At 30.0% G+C, this 19,228-nt stretch overlaps 2 protein-coding genes across 2 annotated transcripts in view; one reads left to right on the plus strand and one right to left on the minus strand.

The window, feature by feature from the left end:
- Window positions 1-4,320: 4,320 nt before the first annotated feature.
- LOC139893920 (uncharacterized) lies at window positions 4,321-5,305 on the minus strand. The gene has a single exon (XM_071877120.1). The coding sequence runs from the start codon at window positions 5,193-5,195 to the stop codon at window positions 4,425-4,427; it is 771 nt and encodes a 256-aa protein (XP_071733221.1). The 5' UTR covers window positions 5,196-5,305; the 3' UTR covers window positions 4,321-4,424.
- Window positions 5,306-5,988: 683 nt separating this feature from the next.
- Window positions 5,989-19,228, plus strand: part of LOC139890258 (uncharacterized) — a 94,503-nt gene continuing 81,263 nt past the window's right edge. The window contains exons 1-4 of the mRNA XM_071873151.1: window positions 5,989-6,004; window positions 6,553-6,655; window positions 7,070-7,223; window positions 9,586-9,960. Coding sequence (XP_071729252.1) covers window positions 5,989-6,004; window positions 6,553-6,655; window positions 7,070-7,223; window positions 9,586-9,960 — 648 coding nt within the window. The remainder of the gene's footprint in view (window positions 6,005-6,552; window positions 6,656-7,069; window positions 7,224-9,585; window positions 9,961-19,228) is intronic.

Genomic DNA, 19,228 nt, shown 5'->3' on the forward strand with positions numbered 1-19,228 from the left:
ATAACTTATATATAGTCGTTTTATATATTTAAATATATTTATCAGATCTTATTATACTAAATAATACAAGCCATTTATTAATAAATAAAAATTTATATTAAAATTCATATATGATAAAAATATACTTTTATATATCTCAAGTAATAAAATTTATAAAATTCACTTAATATCATAAAAATATAGTGGTATGTATTATTAATGTAATTATATTACGTGTGGTAAAAATATCTTTTTTACGCATATTTATTTGATAAAATAATATTGATAATAATAATAATGATAAACGTTAGGTTGACCTCACGAGCAATACCCTCGAACAATACCCATAACCTCCATAGCTATAACTCATAATTTCCTTAGCTCTATCCCGTTTGAAAACTTATTTTGAAATCGTCTGAATATAACTCCGTCGTAGTATTTTATGTATACTAATAATATCTTGAAATAATACTAAGTAAATATATATATATATATATATATATATATATATATATATATATATATATATATATATATATATATATATATATATATATATATATATATATATATATATATGTAATTCGATTGAGAGAGTTTAGAGAAATATATTTTCAAGTTTCTATGAAATAATGAAACCTATTGAATTCTATTTATAATAGATTTTTGAATTATTAAAGTGAATTATTAAAGTATGAATTATTAAAGTGAATTATTAAAGTGAATTATTAAAGTATGAATTATTAAAGTTAAAGTAAAGTAAAAGTAAGTAAAGGTAAAGTTAAAGTATAGTAAAAGTATAAAACTATGTACGTATAATATGCGTATAAATATATTTAATATTAATTTAAATCGTTATATCATTAAAACATTTTAGAAAAGTAGAATTATATATATTCATAATAGGTTTCAAGTTTTTAAATTACAGTCTGTTGGTGAAGCATGGGATAAAGTCCAAAGGTTAAATAAACGTATGAAATCATCTTAATGAAAAATGTCGAGTTACTTAACTTGTCGATATCCAACATCTAAGTTATTTACACTCCACGTTCTTACTTTCATATTAAATAAAATGAAGGTTAACATAGTTATCTTATCAAGGTCACGAGGAAAATATTATAAAACATGCCTTGAAAATTAAACAGGAATTTCCACTAACCCTTGTCTAGTTCCTGTTAATTGACACATTTGTTCTTACTTATAAATCAATTTACCATTTTTCGAATATTATCAAAAAGAATAGATTTATTAAATCACAGTGGACCTCATAACATTGGCCCGTAATCATATCATAATGTATCTGATAATTCAATCATTTGATATTATCTCTTAATTCTGTCGATAAATATATCGAAACAAATACGTTCATGTAAAGTATCATATATCTAATACTTTGTTAATGTTTTCAGTTAATATTATATATACATATCTATATACACATAATTGTTCGTGAATCGTCGAAAACGGTCAAAGGGTAATTGATTACATGAATGTAGTTCCAAACTTTTTGGGATTCAACATTACAAATTCTACTTATCGTGTCGGAAACATATAAAGGTTAAGTTTAAATTTGGTCGAACATTTCCGGGTCGTCACAGTAATTACGCATACAATGCAACTAAACACTTACTAACAACGTTTCATAGCATTCAAAGCATCAAAAGTTTATTTTAAAGTTCATCAAACCCTAACCAAAAATCATGAATTCAACAATTTTTGTAAATGGAGTTTTTCTAAATCAACCTACATACCAAAACGAAGCTAATGATGCTAGTAACACATTTAATACATGAGCTTTAACATTTAAACAACATTTACTCAACCAAAATCAAGGATTAAACTAACCCATTTCAAGTGTTCATGCTAGTTCCTCAAAATATCAAGAACAAGCAAACAAATCACATATTCATGTTATAAACGAGCCATAGACACTAACTAACACTATTTCAAGTCTATAAAACGAATTAGAGAAATCTAGAGTTTTTAGAAACCTTACCCCAAATAGTGAAATTGGTACCAAATTGAAGAGGACGATGCAAGATTCACAAAAGTACAATTCGTTTTGATGTTTGATTGCTAGATTGGAAATGGATGATGAATCTTTGAAGATGTTAAAATTATGTTCTTGGTGACTAGAAAGAAAAAGAAGATGAGGAGGTGAAGTGGAATGAGTGGTGAGGAAGAGTGGTGACTAGTTCAACTAGTTGTCACTTTGATCAAATGACGAATTTAGTCTCTCGAGTTTAAAAGCGGGTGCGTGAAAATTAACCAAACGGAATATTTTAAAAACGCTAGAGTAAACGAGAGATGTTATAATAAAATATTGGAAACACTTATTAACGGGGGATACGAATTTAGATAACGAAAGATATTATCTAAAAAAAAAAAAGACGGGCGTTAAAATAATTTAACGGAAAAAGGCGGGATGTTACATCGGGGGGAAGCAATTTCTTTTTCGTTTTTTTTTTTTTTTTTTTTTTTAAATTTTTTTCAGGCATCAAGATCACACGAAAATATGAACATTTAAAAAGACACTTCGTGATGAATGTTATTATTTCGGGGGAAAATGATCGACAAAAATAACATTCAAGATAATATTGATCGTCAAGAATGTTAAGATTTTTTCATGTTTTGTGAAGTAAAATTTAGCCCGGTTTAGAGTTTAGGGTTTAGGGTTTAGGGTTTAGAGTTTAGGGTTTAGGGTTTGGTGTTTTGGTTTTAGTCCCTAAACCCAAAACCCCAAATCCTAAATCCAAAACCCTAAACTCTAAACCGTTCTTGTTAAAAACTCAATCTAAATCTTAAATCTAAACCCTAAATTTAAACCCTAAACCCTAAATTTCTAGACCCTAATATCTAAACCCTATAAACCCTAATATTTAAACCCTAATATCCAAAACCTCAACATACGCTCGAAAAACATAATAATTGTTATATATTACTTCTTCGAGTGTTTTCTCGCCAAAATAAAAACATTTATCACAAAGTGTCTTTATTAAATGTTCATATTTTCATCCAATCTATAATGTTCGTGAACAAAGTTTTTTCAAAAAACGAAAAAAAAAAATTTCTTCCCCCCGCTTCCCTACGATTGGTTACTTCCCCCTTAATCCTACCACAATATATATATATATATATATATATATATATATATATATATATATATATATATATATATATATATATATATATATATATAATGAAAGATTATGAGATGAGATAGCTTGACTATTCAACTCCAATTTAACTTAGAAAATTCAAACTTTAATGAAAGATGCAACTTTCTACCAAACTATAATTTATAGATACAGATATATCATATCTTCATAAATAATTCACCTTGTTAAGACCACTTTCATTTGATAAACGAAAAAATTACTTCTACTTTTTTTCACTTTTCGGTTATTTGAATTTTTGTAAATATATATATTTTTTAAATTATATATGCATTAAATGATGATATACTCCGTATATATTAGTAAATAAACTAGTTATCAAAGATGATTAGTAACTAAGTTCTAAATAAAATATGCATATCTTAATATTATAAGCATAGGTCTTAGAAGTTAGAACTACTTTTTAAGAATCTATACTTGTTTTAGAAAATGATTAAAATAAAAATAGAACAATTCAATCAGAAACTTTAACTTACTGAGACATCACATTTATCAACAATACATACTCCGTATATACATATAATAATAATAAAGGTAATACATATTATACCTGTATATTACAAAACTTTTCATTTTTACAAAACAATCACAAAAGTTTGATTTTTTAACTTTTTAAAAATTAATCATCACCACTTTTCATCATTTATTTTAGGATTTTTCTAATGTTAGTTCTTAGGACTATACTATAGTGGGAGTAGTTATTTGAGGTGATTTAAAAAATAAAAAATAAAAAATAAAAAAAAACTTATGCATGTTTTAAATCTTTAATAAAAAATTAAGTAGTCTAACATCCCATTATCTTGGGCCAAGATATTACCAACCGAGGACGCTGGAAAACAATTGACAGCATATCAAAAACGCACAACAGTCCTAACATGGATCGATATTACCGGTCTTCTCATTTAATTATTATCATAAAATAAAAGGGGATGATTCTCACACACACTTTTTTGATTCTCACACACCAATTGAGTATTATTAGAAGAGAGAAAGTTTAAAATAAGTGTGTGAGGATCAAAAAAGTGTGTGTGAGAATCATCCCCTAAAATAAAATGACTTCGCATATTCAAAATAATGATAACCTAATGACATAAACTAAACATAATACTGATCGAAATTTAAGTTTCGAGATATAGAACTGTATTGAAATTATAGTCAACGACATTTTTCAAACCATATAAGAAGTACGGAGTAGTAATTACTAGTAAAAAAATTCATTACTATTTCCATTTTAATTTCAAATATTCAATTATTATTAATCATCATCTATTAATCTTCAACCATACTCTGTTGCTTAAGAAACTTTTGTTGTTTTAAAATAAAAGCTTCAACAGCAACTTTAAATTCTTCATTACTCAATCTCTCAACCGCTTTTAACGGCGCCGGTGATTCTCCGTCTTTAACCGTCACGCTCCTTTTCATCTCCGTCACCGACCGCCGTAACTCACGGCGAGGCTTCACCGATATCTTACTCCTCAACTCCGATTGCGTTCTCTGAAACCTCTCTATTTGCTTCGCCGCTTCCGTAATCACCGGAAAAACCGCCGTTACTTCCGATTCCGTTTGTTTAATCACCGGAAAAAGCGCCGTTACTTCCGATTCCGTTTTTATAATCAACTTCTCACTTGCAACAGGATCCGGAATCGAAATGATTCGATTATGAATTTCCGACGACGGCGTCGGTGATCCTGTCGGTTTCCGAAAAGTTAAACCGTTATCGGAGTGACTTCCGAAACTTCCGGCCGATTCGGTACCGGATTCCGAGTAGCGAGAAAGCACGTAACAAACGACGATGATTACATTTCCGAAAATGAACACAACGTGTTGATTCATCAAGTAAGACGAAAATGCGAACAAATACTCGCCGGAGAATTTAAACACAGTCGGAATTCGAGTTGACGTCCATAAAATCAACACAATCGCAACGAATACTTCGAGTAATTGAAACAATTTCGTTATATTTGTGAACTGTTTGTATCGTGCAATCGCATTCACTTTTTCGGCATTCACAGTGTCAATAAAATCATAAGAATTCATCATATTGACGGAGAAATTAGGTCTGATTTGGAAACAAATACACAGAGAATGTAAAGAGTGTGTGTTTTGTGTTGTGAATTTGAGATGAAATAGTGAAAGAGTGAAGTGTGTGTTTGTTTTGTTAGTGAGAAAGATTCAAAAGGAATGGTAGGAATATATATATAAAGTTGGGGGAAAGGGAACATAACAGAAGATGAAGACCGAGCCATCATCTCCCACGCGTGTGAGGATTATAGTGGTGCTGCCATTAACCAATTTTACATTTCGGCCCCACCTTTATTTTTTACTTTTTTATTTTGATTTTTTTACTTCTATTCATTTAAATTTAAATTAACGGTAATCTTGAAAATTACATGTACGTCGAATGTAAAATGAAATCGAGCGTTTGTTTGATGTGTGCCCCAGAAGTATATAATAAGAGTATTATTATATTTAAAATTATTTATTTTTTAAAATTACCCTCATCTTATCACTTTAAATAACTTAAATTTAGGAGCAAATATGAAAAATTATGAAAAACACCATGCATAAACATAAAGAATTATTGTCAGAATAGAAAATTCATATGTATTAATGGTCTTATCGTGTGCCGTTACAGCACACATTAGATATTTCCTTCTATAGTTTCTTTATAACTTTACTCTCTTTTATCATAATTTTAAAACACTAACGGTTAAACACCCAAAGTGGGCAATCAATCGCGCAAACTAGCGTCGCGTCCACTTTCGACGCCGAGCAGTGTCACCAGTGTGATGGTGAATTTTGTTATATAAACGAAACATTAATAATATTAGACATGACCAAACTATCAGGTTTAGAATATAGGATAATAATACGGAGTATTATTTTATTCTATGAAGACAATGTTTAACTATTCACACTTCCTATTTTTTCATCATGTAATGCAGCCACCACCCTCACTGCTATTACGTTCATAATGAATCGGGATAAGCGTCTACAAATGTAACTAGATATTAATCTAAGTCTATTGTGTGTATCAAACATAGTTTTAAACTACATTATCATGTGAAATATTTTATTAATGTTATTGAATGTAACTCATAGCACTCATCTATAACCCTACTACTTTGTACTTCGTATGGTTTATCACAAACCTTATACAATCACACGTTATCGTCGCATTAACAAAAACATGTGTCAAATTAGCAATCACGCAAAGGTCATAAGTGGCCAGATACATACAATAGTAACTCAGAACTAAATCATTTCCAATCATGACATAATTCTTCAAACAAACTAAGACTCACTATATTATTTAATTAAACAAGTTACGACCATTTAAGCTAGCGGTACAACACAATTTTTTACATAATTTCGTCCTGAAATGTGTTGTGTATAGACGATATCCAAGGCGAGACACGAGGGCTAAGTGAGGGCAAGACCAGGGCGAATTTGTCGTCAATGAAGCCCTCGAGCGCTAGACCAAGAACGGGCCAGGCCGAGTACGTTCGGAGGGGTCTAATAATGACACCAATAAATCAAAACATATTTGAGTCTCAATCTCTCGAAGAATGCTCATTAAAATGATGATTTAATGAATATATAAAGAATATTTAATATGATTGTAGTATGGATGGGTCGTTACTTGTTAAATGACCTTGGTGTCAAGTCAGATAAGAATTATATTCACTCGATTGATCAAATGTCTAACTAAAAACAGAAATACGGTAAATAACATACGTCTAATCGAATAAAAGACAATACATTATCCAATGACACGTCTTCAGTTAATTGATTACCTTTTCAATTCAAAGATTTGGTTGTTCCTATTACTTTTTTTGGGTTTATGTTTTTATCTTCACAACTATGGATAAGTTTACTTTTTTTTTTTTTTTTTTTTTTTTTTTGAACGGCAGGTTAGAGGTTAGTCGCACACGCACGCACTCGGAGGAAACCACGACCCTTGACCCTTCCATGCGGAGCAAGGTCAGGAATTCGGGGAAAACCCCGCCGCAATTGAGACTCGAACCCGGGTCTCTCTCACAAGCAGGTAAACCTGCTACCACTGAGGCAAGATGCCTGTGGCATGGATAAGTTTACTTCACAATTAGCACATAAATTAAAATTAAATGATCAGAGTTAATATGAAACTTATATATACATATATATTTGTAAATGAAATTACTAATGATTATGGTGTTTTGTTTTTGATTTTGTAGTATATTTCAGCTGACTTTTTGGAAATGGTGATGATATATACATTATGTAATAAGAAGATATACTTAAAATACCTAAAATACCCAAATGTTAGAATTTATTTGAAAGTATTGTTGAAAGATAATATGAAATGACGGTGAATCTATAAAAAATGGTTTTGAAAATATTACTTTCGTTTTCGAAATTAGATGCATAGGAATATGGACAAACATATTCTTTAAAAGAATGATGATTAGATTCTTATTTTAGTTATGCATTATTAATGTTATTCAAGTTATAGTAGAGTATAATATTTAAAAGATATTAATTGTGTACTGTTAAAAAGTGATGATATACGGATGATCACTCATTCATTTTGGTGTTTCAACGTATACTTTAGTTCTCGTATCATTATCCGTACAGAGACTTGGACTCATAATCTTATAATTGTAGCGTTAAAATCTAATCTAATTAAGCCAAAAACGGTTGAAATTGAGGCCAGGTGCCGATATATTTAAAGTTATACGAACTTATATGTTATTGTCAAAACTCATGTCATGCTTGTATTACAATTATTATGTCTCGCATGATAATCAGTCTACCTTCCCCAATTTGATAGATCAAAAAGGCAGATTTCAACCACAGAAGATCATGTTTATTTAAGATGAAACGACAAATATGGAGTTAGTATACCATTTCAAGAACTATGAAATGGATACGGTATCTAGACTCTACCTTGTTTAGCTAAAATAGGATATTGATTAGACAATCGCATAAATCAGTTGCACATTATTTTGATGTTTTGGCATCATCGGATTACACTTCTCTTTATGATCGCCTAGCACCGAACCACGTAACCTTGTATAAAGAGATCTATAAGCATAGGTTGATAGATTCGCTAGAAGATAAAGGCGTTACACTTCGACAAGTGGCGGTGTTTGTGCTATATAGATAGCACTTCTAGTGAACTCTAGATTGCTATATCAACACAACTGAACTCCCACATATTATCATTTATGGTTATATGTAATATAAGCACAAGTATATCTAACCCTTATAGTGGCTCACATATTACTATATATTGCATGCCATTGGTACTAAGGATTCTGTTTTCTTTAAAGTTTGTGGGTAAGGATTAGATCTTGTTGTGTGATATAATTGTCAATCACACAACTAACAAAAGTGCATAATTTATATTATATATATTTTAGCAAATATAACATAATTTAGACGATTATAAACACAAAATTAGTACAGAGTAAGAGAACTATGGTTGGCACCACTTATGAATTTCAACATATACTAATACACAAAATTCAGAATTCAGAATTCAATGGCACATTCTTATCGGTTGAGATGAAAGTGAATGGTAACGATGAAGTAATATTTTTTTTTTTAACCTTATAGTCTTTTTACCCACTTTAATTTGTTCTTTTGCTTTCTATTTTTTTTTTCTTCTGTTTTTGTCTATCGAATTTAACAAACGTTTTCCGGCCGTAACGTGCGGAGACCCTAACTCGTTTAAACTAAATGCTATATTAATATTATATTATAAATTTTACAAATAAAAATAAAAAATCAATTATATTTACAAATGCGTAATGGGTGCAATGGATTAGCGACAATCTCGTAGAAGGATATGGAGACAAAAGCAGTTTGGGTGAAGGTGGAGGTCCTTGATTTGGTCTTAAACTGCCACTCCATGAATGTTGGACCACAATGAATGTACGTATCTTAGTTAGAATCTTGACACTGTATATACGGAGTATTTATTATCCATTTTAAATTAATTTATAATTATAAATTATAAATATAAATTATAATACGACAACAATAATAACAAAACTTAATCCTACAAAAGTGAGGTATGAGAAAGGCAAGATGTAGACAATTCTACTCTATTCTAAAAAAAAGAGAAATCATTCTCCACCAAAAATGAAACACTGCAAGAGTAAAAAAAAATCTTCCCTCTCAATGTTCTATGGATAGAAAAATTGTAATGAACCTCCGGCCAATAAGTAGGTTAATATAAAAGTGTGAGACGCCATGAAAATGGTATAATCAAATTTTTATGGGTTTTAAACCTATCTGGAGTTCAGTTTAGGCTCTAAACGACAGTCAAGTCGTCAATTAATTTATAATAAGTGTGCATTAATGCGTTAAGCATATTCACGACCAAGTCGAAGTGGATTGGGAGGTAACACATGCCTCGATTAATCTCGTTTGAGTTTCCAAGATACGTGATGCGGCTTGTTTGGAACGAATTCTTTTCGATGAATTCAACGGGGATTTACTTACCAGTACTAATCGCTCGGTTTTAGTTGCTATTGGAGTTACTTCACCGATTTTTCACTCTCGAGTTTGTAATGTCGTAAGAACTCCTGTACATGTTTCGAATGTTGGGAATGTGGACTTACCCGCTTTTGATAATTCTTATAGGGACATGATTCGTGGCGCTATGCGTATTAAGAACAAGGTCCAAGAGGCTAAAGCTATTTTACCGTCCGAAGAGGATTTGAAAGGCGTGCTTTTCGGAATTCAATTAGGCTATAAAAAAAACCCTATTATTTTTGTGGCAAGATCTCTCTTAAAAACACCTTGTTTCGACCAGGTTAGTTTTTCCATGGTTGTTGGAGGGGAGTTATGTTAAAAATACTGATTGCGAGAATTATTATAAAAATCAAATTTTATGCGGGCGCTAGCAATTCGAATTTTCTTGGCATTGAGACCCATACTTCAAGACTTTTGACCAAGACCCACATATTCTAAAATTTTTATGGATACCATGTCTTTATAGATGCATATCGTGAAATGATTTTGCATATAACATGTCTTTAGGTATATGCACAGGGGCGGATGAAGTTCCTTGTTAATGGTTGCACTTGCAACCATTGAAAAAAGCTCAATTAGTGTAATTTGTTTTGGGCTTAGAGTTAGTGAAACCATTGGATTAATTTTAGTGCACCTCTCTAAGTCCATTTTAAATTCTCTAAAAGCCCAATTGAGCTTTAAACAAATAAAAGATCTGTTCTCATATCTCATATTATATTGACGATCGTTCAAGCCATTACCAACTTATCCTTCATGAACTCCCAATTTTCAAATAGGTAATTGTAATCTCATATCTAATAATTTGTTACTAGTTGTGGAGCCCTCGCTTCGCGCTGGGGGCTTCGTTTTGAATGCGAGTTAAAAAAAAGTCTTGATATATTTTTTAAAAAAATAATTTTTTTCGACATCTAACATTGAAGGGTTGTTCATTTTGTGAAAGTTGCTTCTTTTAGCGTTAAAGTTAGTTGATCTATTTTGTAAAAAATAATGTTTTTCAACATCGATTGGTAGCATTGAATGGTTGTTCCTTTTAAGAAAGTTGCTTCTTTTATCTTTGGAGACAAAAAAAAAAAATTAGCACAGTAGTGGCCTATGTGGGTCCTACTGTTTGAGCGCAGTGTACAAGTCGGTAAAGCGTGGTGGGTATTATTATTCAATATTTTTGGTGTTAGTGATTGGATAAATAATAATTTAGAATATAAGTATAAAGTGGGGGGTTCGATTTGTATTTTAATGAAAGTTTGGGGGTTAGGTTTGTGAAAAGTGAAAAATTAAATAGTACTATTCATAACAAATAAGACAAATATAAAGTGGGGGGTTCGATTTGTATTTTAATGAAAGGTTGGGGGTTAGGTTTGTGAAAAATGAAAAATTAAATAGTACTATTCATAACAAATAAGACAAATTTTGTCTATTAGTTATATTGGTAAATTAAATAGTACTATTCATAACAAATAAGACAAATTTTGTCTATTAGTTATATTGGTAATTTAGCATTTGAGGTTTATAAGGTTTATTAAATTTAATAATCTATCAATTGCGAACTTAGTACTAACAATCAAGGTAAAAATTAAGGTAATAATTAAAAGCCTTAATTTCCATTTCTTCTTAAAATGCTTTGTATATATTGTCATATTGAATTATTGATAGATATTGTGTACATTTGTTACTGATTTTATTTTATGTTTAATACTCTTGTATTGTTACTTCGTTAGCTTGCCAAATTAATCTATATGTCATTTGGAAAAACCCAAAACGACTGTCAAGTTTACAGTGGTAAACCTCATGGTTTTTATTTAAGTTAAAAAAATAACCCACAGTCGTGTCTGCAATGCTCAACTATATGTGGATTTTAAGTCCCCAAAACACCCTTTTTGTGCTTTACATAATTGGTTGTTTTTATAAACCTTGTTGCAATGAAACCATAAGTGTGATTGCTTTTTTTTGAACTGACACTAAAAGTGAAATGATACCAACAGTAGTTAGTATGTGGTTATTCATCCTATTTTTATAATGAAATTGTTGCTCTACATTAATAAAGTCATTTTAAATCTTAGGTAAATATCTCTTATGTTGCTAACATTTGATAGCCGTTTACAGTCACTTTGTATTGCGAATATTTCTGCAATTTCTGTTTATAGGTCACCTTTTTAGCTAACAATTGTTAGTCATTTATTATGAAATTTCTTGCTTTAAAAAAATTTACTAATAAAAATTATTAATTATTATTATGTGCAACCAATGTATATAATTCCTAGATCCGCCACTGTATATGCATGCTTCGTTTTCCAATTTTTCACTTCCTCTATTTCAAAATAACTAAGTCTTATATTTTTTGTTAAAATTTAAAATATGTTAATAAATTTGAGTTTTAATGAGAAAAATTTAAGAGTTAAAGCTACTAAATAGCATTATATTTACATTTTTGTTTCAATTAGACTATATATTCAGAAAAAATACCAGTGTAGCTTACATACTTTCAAAAAGTTTTCTAATGTATGCTATTGACCGGTTACAAGCTGAACCGATAAAACTAATTATTTGGTATTTTTTAACTAAAAAGTAACACGAAATGTCCCTGTAGTTTGGTCGTTTTGCGTATGTAGTCCTTGAAGCTAACGTACGTTAAAAAGTTTCGTTAATTTTAAAAACTTAACTTAAAAATCACCTTGTTGAATCAGATTAAAAAAGAATAGCAGCAGGTGGATGTCCATTTTTGAAAGAAGATAACACAAACATGTTTTGCACATGACTGTTTTAACGGAAAAAATTAACAACGTTAACATGTATAACAAATACTTTATTTATCAGGTTAGCAAGTTAACTTAGTTTACATTAACACACTTTTTCAAAGTACATAGCCTACAATTGAATATATAGCTCATATTGGAACAAAAGTGAAAGTATAAGGCTATTTAGTGACTTTAACTCAAAATTTAACTAACTTAAGAATAAATGATTGAGAGTAATAATTAAAGGTAATTTTTAAAGTTTAATACTATTTATTAGCTATTTTTTTAGTGTGCAACTAGTGTTCGAACCATCGCTTCGCGCCGGGGGTTCGGTTTTCAATGTATTTTGTTGCATTTAGTTTATAAAATTATTTCGTGGCGAACGATGATGTCGTTGAAGGGCAACTAGAGTCGAACTAAAAGGTATAACCCGTGAAAAATTTAAATGTTATTTTAAATTAACAATATATGTGCATCTCCGCGTTTCGCTATGGAATTGTCGATTTTTAAAAATATAACGCAAAATAAACGTGTAGAAAAGTACCCCAAATATTTAGCGTTTTTTAAAAAGCGTTCGTTTTGCGTATAGTTAGTGACATCGTGTTCCTAAAATTATTTCGGTTTAACGATGGTGTCGGAAAAATTTGACTCGATGCGAGCGAGAAGATATGACCCGTTGAATATTTGAGTCGAGTTTATTTAAGATTTTTTATGAAAATGATAATTTGACACTTTACCCCCTGTATGGGGGTCGATTTGATTTTTTGGGGAAAATGTGGGGAGCTTTGTTGTGCAAATAAAGAAAGAAAAATTGAAAAGACAAAAATGACCTTACTATTCATTTCCACTATCTCTTTTAGAACATAGGTATAATATAATTATCTGAGACATATATAATGTAAACAATTTTTTTGAGACGAATAAAATATAATCTATAAGGTAACTCTTAACAAGAGTCTTTTTTAAAATAATTAGGACCCGTTATATAAACAAAACTAATGTACAACTAGTAAATCCAAAAGTACAATTTCAAAACTAATTTACTCATGTTATCTCGTATTGAAATGTGCCAAAGAAAGACGAAGGGAGGCACGAGGAAGGATGGCGAGCATGAGGCCACAATATTGCCAAAAGTGTGTATATGTTGAGGACATGAGTGATGGCAATGATCTAATAAGGTGATTAATATGTCTAAATAAATACGGTATATAAGATTGCAAGCCATTTCATTATTTCAACCATCCATTTTTATTTATTTCTTCAATTCCTTCATTAAATCTCCATTCTCCATCCCTTAAAATTAGATACCATCATTCTAACATATAAAAAAAACTTATTATCTGTTGTAGTAATAAGTTAGTTTTATCAAATATATGACAAATTATTGGTGATACTAGACATTTTTTTTTTTAGTAAAATAGTTTTACCCGATGAACTAGCTTAGTGTCCGCGAATTCGCGGGACTACGATATTGGATTTAGCTGGTATTTATTCTATGTGAGAAAATCTGAATATTTTTTTAAATTTTGTATGTCTTGTAGTGACTTCCATATGTAGATAATAATTCTATATAGGTATTGAGCAAAGTAGAAACAAAAAACCAATATTTACATAAAAAACAGAATCAGACTATATTAATTTAAAACTTTGGTCTTGTTTCCCATAGGTTATCCACGTTTCCAATCTCTTGATGTGCTGATGAATTGTAAAGATCGCATAAGCCTTCTCCTTTGTATACAGAATTTTTTGGATTGTAGAAAATGTATTATATCGCAACTTGTCTGCCTGAAATGTCAAACGAATAAGTTAGAATTCATACAAATTTTAACTGTGCTTATAGATGGTAATTTTAGTATCTTACCTCTGTTAAATAGTTTTGCATGGTATAAAACTTTCCAATTTGCTCAAACATTTGGTTATGATATTTTGACGAAGCCGGATCATCGCCTTTATAAACAAATGAGTGCCCAACAAATGTTTGTGATATATTTTGTTTCAACAAATCAACTTTATTTGAGATGTTGTTTTCATCTTTGGTTGTAGTTTTTTTTTAGTAAATTTATTTTCTCCGACTGATTAGTATACAATTCCACATGATTCAATATTAGCTGCAATAATTTAGTTTTCATTTAGTTAGAATATATGTAGTGAATGGTAAATATATTCATATATAAAAAAAAAAATTATGTAAGTCTAACCGTAAGGATATCTGATGGACTAATTCCACCAATCCACATAACAGATGTTAATGCATGTGGCATCCATGTGTTGTTGATTATAGACATTACACATGTCTTCGCAGATATTCTCTTAAGTTGTAATAGCTCATTGTAATTATCGTTCATAACTATTTGTTCATCAGAATTGTTTGCCGATATTTGCCTTTGTAGGATAAGATTGTCAAATGTTGAACACCATTCCTTATAGTACCTAAAGAAATTTGTAATGTCTATAAATATTGAAATTATTAGACAACACTCATTAACAGATCATAAGTGGAAAAATAGAAAAATCTATAGCTATTTGATTTTTAAAATTACATGTAGATTCGTGACAATTTTTGTCTGCCTGCATTAACATGAATAATTATTAAATTCGTAAGACATTTATGTATCTTGACAGAATATGACTAACCTGTACTTTAAAAAAAATAAAAACATTTGTAGTAAATAGTTATATAGTTACCTTAATTTCGGATTCAGATTATATATATATATATATATATATATATATATATATATATATATATATATATATATATATATATATATATATAGAGAGAGAGAGAGAGAGAGGGGGGAATAATATTGAAAGTTTAACATTGTAAAAAAAATTGACATTGATGCTTGCTCAATATTTTAAACATTGATGTTTTTTATTACTAACGATGTACCTGCTTCCTCAATATTTTTATTGATGCTAAATGGTTTGCTGGTCTCTAATCTTGAAAATTTGTTCTTGAACACATTTTTCCAAAAGTGAGTTTCCTCCCAATTACCTATTACTTTCTCAAAAGAGGACAAAAAATTCAAACCCAAATTGCAAAAGGAGTTGCTAATAATTATAATGGATTTCCAAGTGCACCCACCATTAACAACGTGCGAATTACCAGCATCCTCTAGCCCCCCATTTCTTCCTAGAATACTTTTAATTATTTCGACCCAAAATGAATCTTTTTCAACCCGAAGACGTCACAACCATTTTCCCAAAAGTGCTAAGTTCTTAGCTTTTAAAGGCCCAGTATTTAACCCCCACCCTTATAAGGTAGTAAAATTGAATCCGTCTAATCCAAGCCATTTTTTATCACCCGAACCGCCCCAAAAAAGTTACTCCTCGTGTTATCGAGACGGTGGATGATGCTTGAATGAAAACGGAATATTGAGAAGTTCAACATACTATTGATGAACCATGTTTATTTACTAAAGTACCCATGTGAACAGTAATGTTCATAGTTATTTTCACGGGTGTATTTTGGTAACGTTGGATTACTTTTAAATTAATTTTTATAATTTCTAACAATGGTGATTATCAAATTTGGTAAATTTAACTGTGAGTGAGTCAATTTTAGTTATGTTTGATCTTAAACGGGTCAAAGGGGGATAATGAAATGGACCGAGGAAAAAACTGGTCAAATCGGTGAAACTTTTTCTGTTCTATTTGCGAATCTTACCCATGAATTCTGCAACTAAGTGCTTTTAAAGGAAAAGATTGAAGCAGTAATATACTAACCATTGTCATTTCTTCAAAACCAATTCCTTTCAGGTGGCAACTATTACTCATGGGTAAGATTGGTAAGCATCTTCCTCAAATAAAAAAATAGATTTAAGTTAGAAAGTTTTATCTGTGTTCTCTAAAATAAATCAATATAGAGGTGGAAAAAAGTGAAAGTCAAGCATATCATATATCATTCTTCTTGAACAGAATATAACTAATACTTACAAAGATAACTTTTTGTTTTGAACAACTACCTCTCAAAGTTTAGCAACTTGTACCATTTAATATCTGAAAATCATTAAAAGAACCAACATTATATAAGCAATTGCATCAAGTTAGGTAGTGAAAATGAAAATATATATATACCGAAACCATTAAAAGTGTACATGAACCCCTGTTCAAAAAAATATCTTAAAACAATACATTACATATATTAAGCCTTTTTGAGTGCTTCATGTTTCATTTTTCTTTTAATTGTTATTCTTTAAATGTATTCATTATAACCGATAAATGGAATCATTAAAAGAACCAACATTATATAAGCAATTGCATCAAGTTAGGTAGTGAAAATGAAAATATATATATACCGAAACCATTAAAAGTGTACATGAACCCCTGTTCAAAAAAAATATCTTAAAAACAATACATTACATATATTAAGCCTTTTTGAGTGCTTCATGTTTCATTTTTCTTTTATTTGTTATTCTTTAAATGTATTCATTATAACCGATAAATGGTTAGTATATTTAACCTATTGAATTCATATTCAGTGAGACTAATCTATTGAATTCATACTTAAATTAGTTGGCTTTTTCTATAAAAATAGTCATTTGTATAAGATCTAATAAACATTAAAAAAAAAGTTATGGCAACATAGATTAAAGGAATCCAAGTTTGGTGATTGGAAGTGGAATTCACTATGTTCACTCGCTTCAAACGGTAAAAGCATCTCTTCTTGCCGAACTTGTGCCGCATACACACTCCATCTACGCATATTAACCAGATGAAGTAATTAAAAACGATAGCTTATAAATAATGGATCAAACCCAACATAATAACCCAAAATAAATATTTAATGTTATTGAAAGGAAATTAACCGGTAAGCACAAACAAAACGCTAGAGAACAATATGGTAAGCAAATCCAATTTGAATTCGAATATAATAAATGATTTCGCATCTATTTCAAAACTGTAAAGCATCAATTATATCAAAATCTGTTTAGCAACTATTGTCAAAATCTACCAAGTGTAAAACAAACGATTTTGAATTCGAATATAGTAAACAATTTTAAATTGGAAATAAATAACTACTGATAAGAAACATAACAATAATAATAATGAAAACTTTGTATTCACAAAACATAACCCTAAATTTTGTAATATGAAGAAGGATAATTGAAATATGGAGAAGGGGATTTATCACAAACCTTGTAATCAAATGATGAAACATTTGCAACACAGATTCAGATATAGTCATCATGTTCGCAACACATTAAGCAGGAACTTACTGTAATAAAATGCCCCCTTTCAGTAATCTCCCATTTTGACACAACCCGATTCATCATGACCCATTTTTCACGAACGTTTCAAAAAATGACCTAATTTGACACGACATAATTGAAATAGAATAGAAGAAATTACCTAAAAAGGGTGAAGTTTATAATGTAGCCGATATAAGGTCACCTGCAGATTCACAATTAACTTGCACTATGCAATTTCATGTGATGCCAACTCAATTTCTAATTGATCGCCATCACCCTCTTTGTTAAAGCATCCCCTAGCGGTAAACTGAAATCAACGCTTCCACCACGACCACCTCCATGGAAATAGAAGAAATTAACATTTACTGAGAGAAAGAAGATTAATTTCAAGAGATGATAATAGTAGAGGTTTAGTATGATAGAAGATTACCACGACCTTTTCCATACCATATCAAAGCTTATGAAGATCACTCTTATATTTTTCTCATTCCTTTTCAACCAAAAGAAGAAATCTTCAGAATATCGAAAATTAAATCTTAACTTCTCATATTCATAAACTAGAAATAGAACTTTTATAATGCGGAACATGCATCAACAAAAAATTAAGCATGTCTAATTAACCATGTCGTTCGTTCGTACATTTTTTACTAAGAATCAACCGATAAAACAGAAGCTTCTAACTTTCCGAGATACTTAAATCAAACGTCTTTAGTAAGATAAGTACGGAAATATAAACACTACATTAAGAACAATGAACCTATTAAACTATAAAGAACTCTTACTTGAAAAGTTGTAATACTAATAAAGTTAAATGACCTGACAAAGTCGCAATCTCCCATATAGATATCAAGCTAATACTGGAAGCAGTTTTAATATTGCAAAAAACAAACATATAAAACACAAACACTAAGATATTAAAGACTAATTTATTAATTAAGTAGCATCAAATAATATAGAGAAGAAAAAAGTGTAACTAATAAGAATAAATTAAAAGTTCCATACAATCGGAGCTTCAAGTTCTGAATCCATACCAGCTCGACATATAAATCATCCGAAAACTCTTCATTTGTAATTTCATCATTTTTCTTAGGATTGCTCTTTACTCATGCAATGGACTTTTTGGAGAAAAGCTTTGCTAGCCTGAAAACATAATTATTAATAGAACGTCAATGAACGCTTCCGATAAGACATTCACAACAAAATAAATTCATCATCAATCCCTAAATGTAGCAACTTTTAACAATACTATCATGAATGATTGAGTAGGTCACTTCGATGTGGTAACTTAAAGTTACTTAGCTAATTCCAAAAATAATCATCCTCTTAATTCGATTAATGGTCTCAACTGTAACAGAACTTGAAAATAGTTGATCACATATAAACTAATAAATATTGACAAAAGAAAATAAACAAACAAATATTGACAAACAAAAATAAATGAGATGAATGAATAGATGAGTAGTTGAAATTTTACTCATGTGATGTTGTGGCTTACCGCATCCATGTTTTCAACCTCAAAGGTGTGCATCCATGGAGCATCACTATGATCAATAATAGTGTTGTTAAAATTGTGTGTTAATATCCTGCCACCCATGAAAAAAAAAGTGAGAATGTGAATGAA

This window comes from Rutidosis leptorrhynchoides, chromosome 2, assembly GCF_046630445.1.
Source record: "Rutidosis leptorrhynchoides isolate AG116_Rl617_1_P2 chromosome 2, CSIRO_AGI_Rlap_v1, whole genome shotgun sequence".
NCBI classification, from domain to species: Eukaryota; Viridiplantae; Streptophyta; class Magnoliopsida; order Asterales; family Asteraceae; genus Rutidosis; species Rutidosis leptorrhynchoides.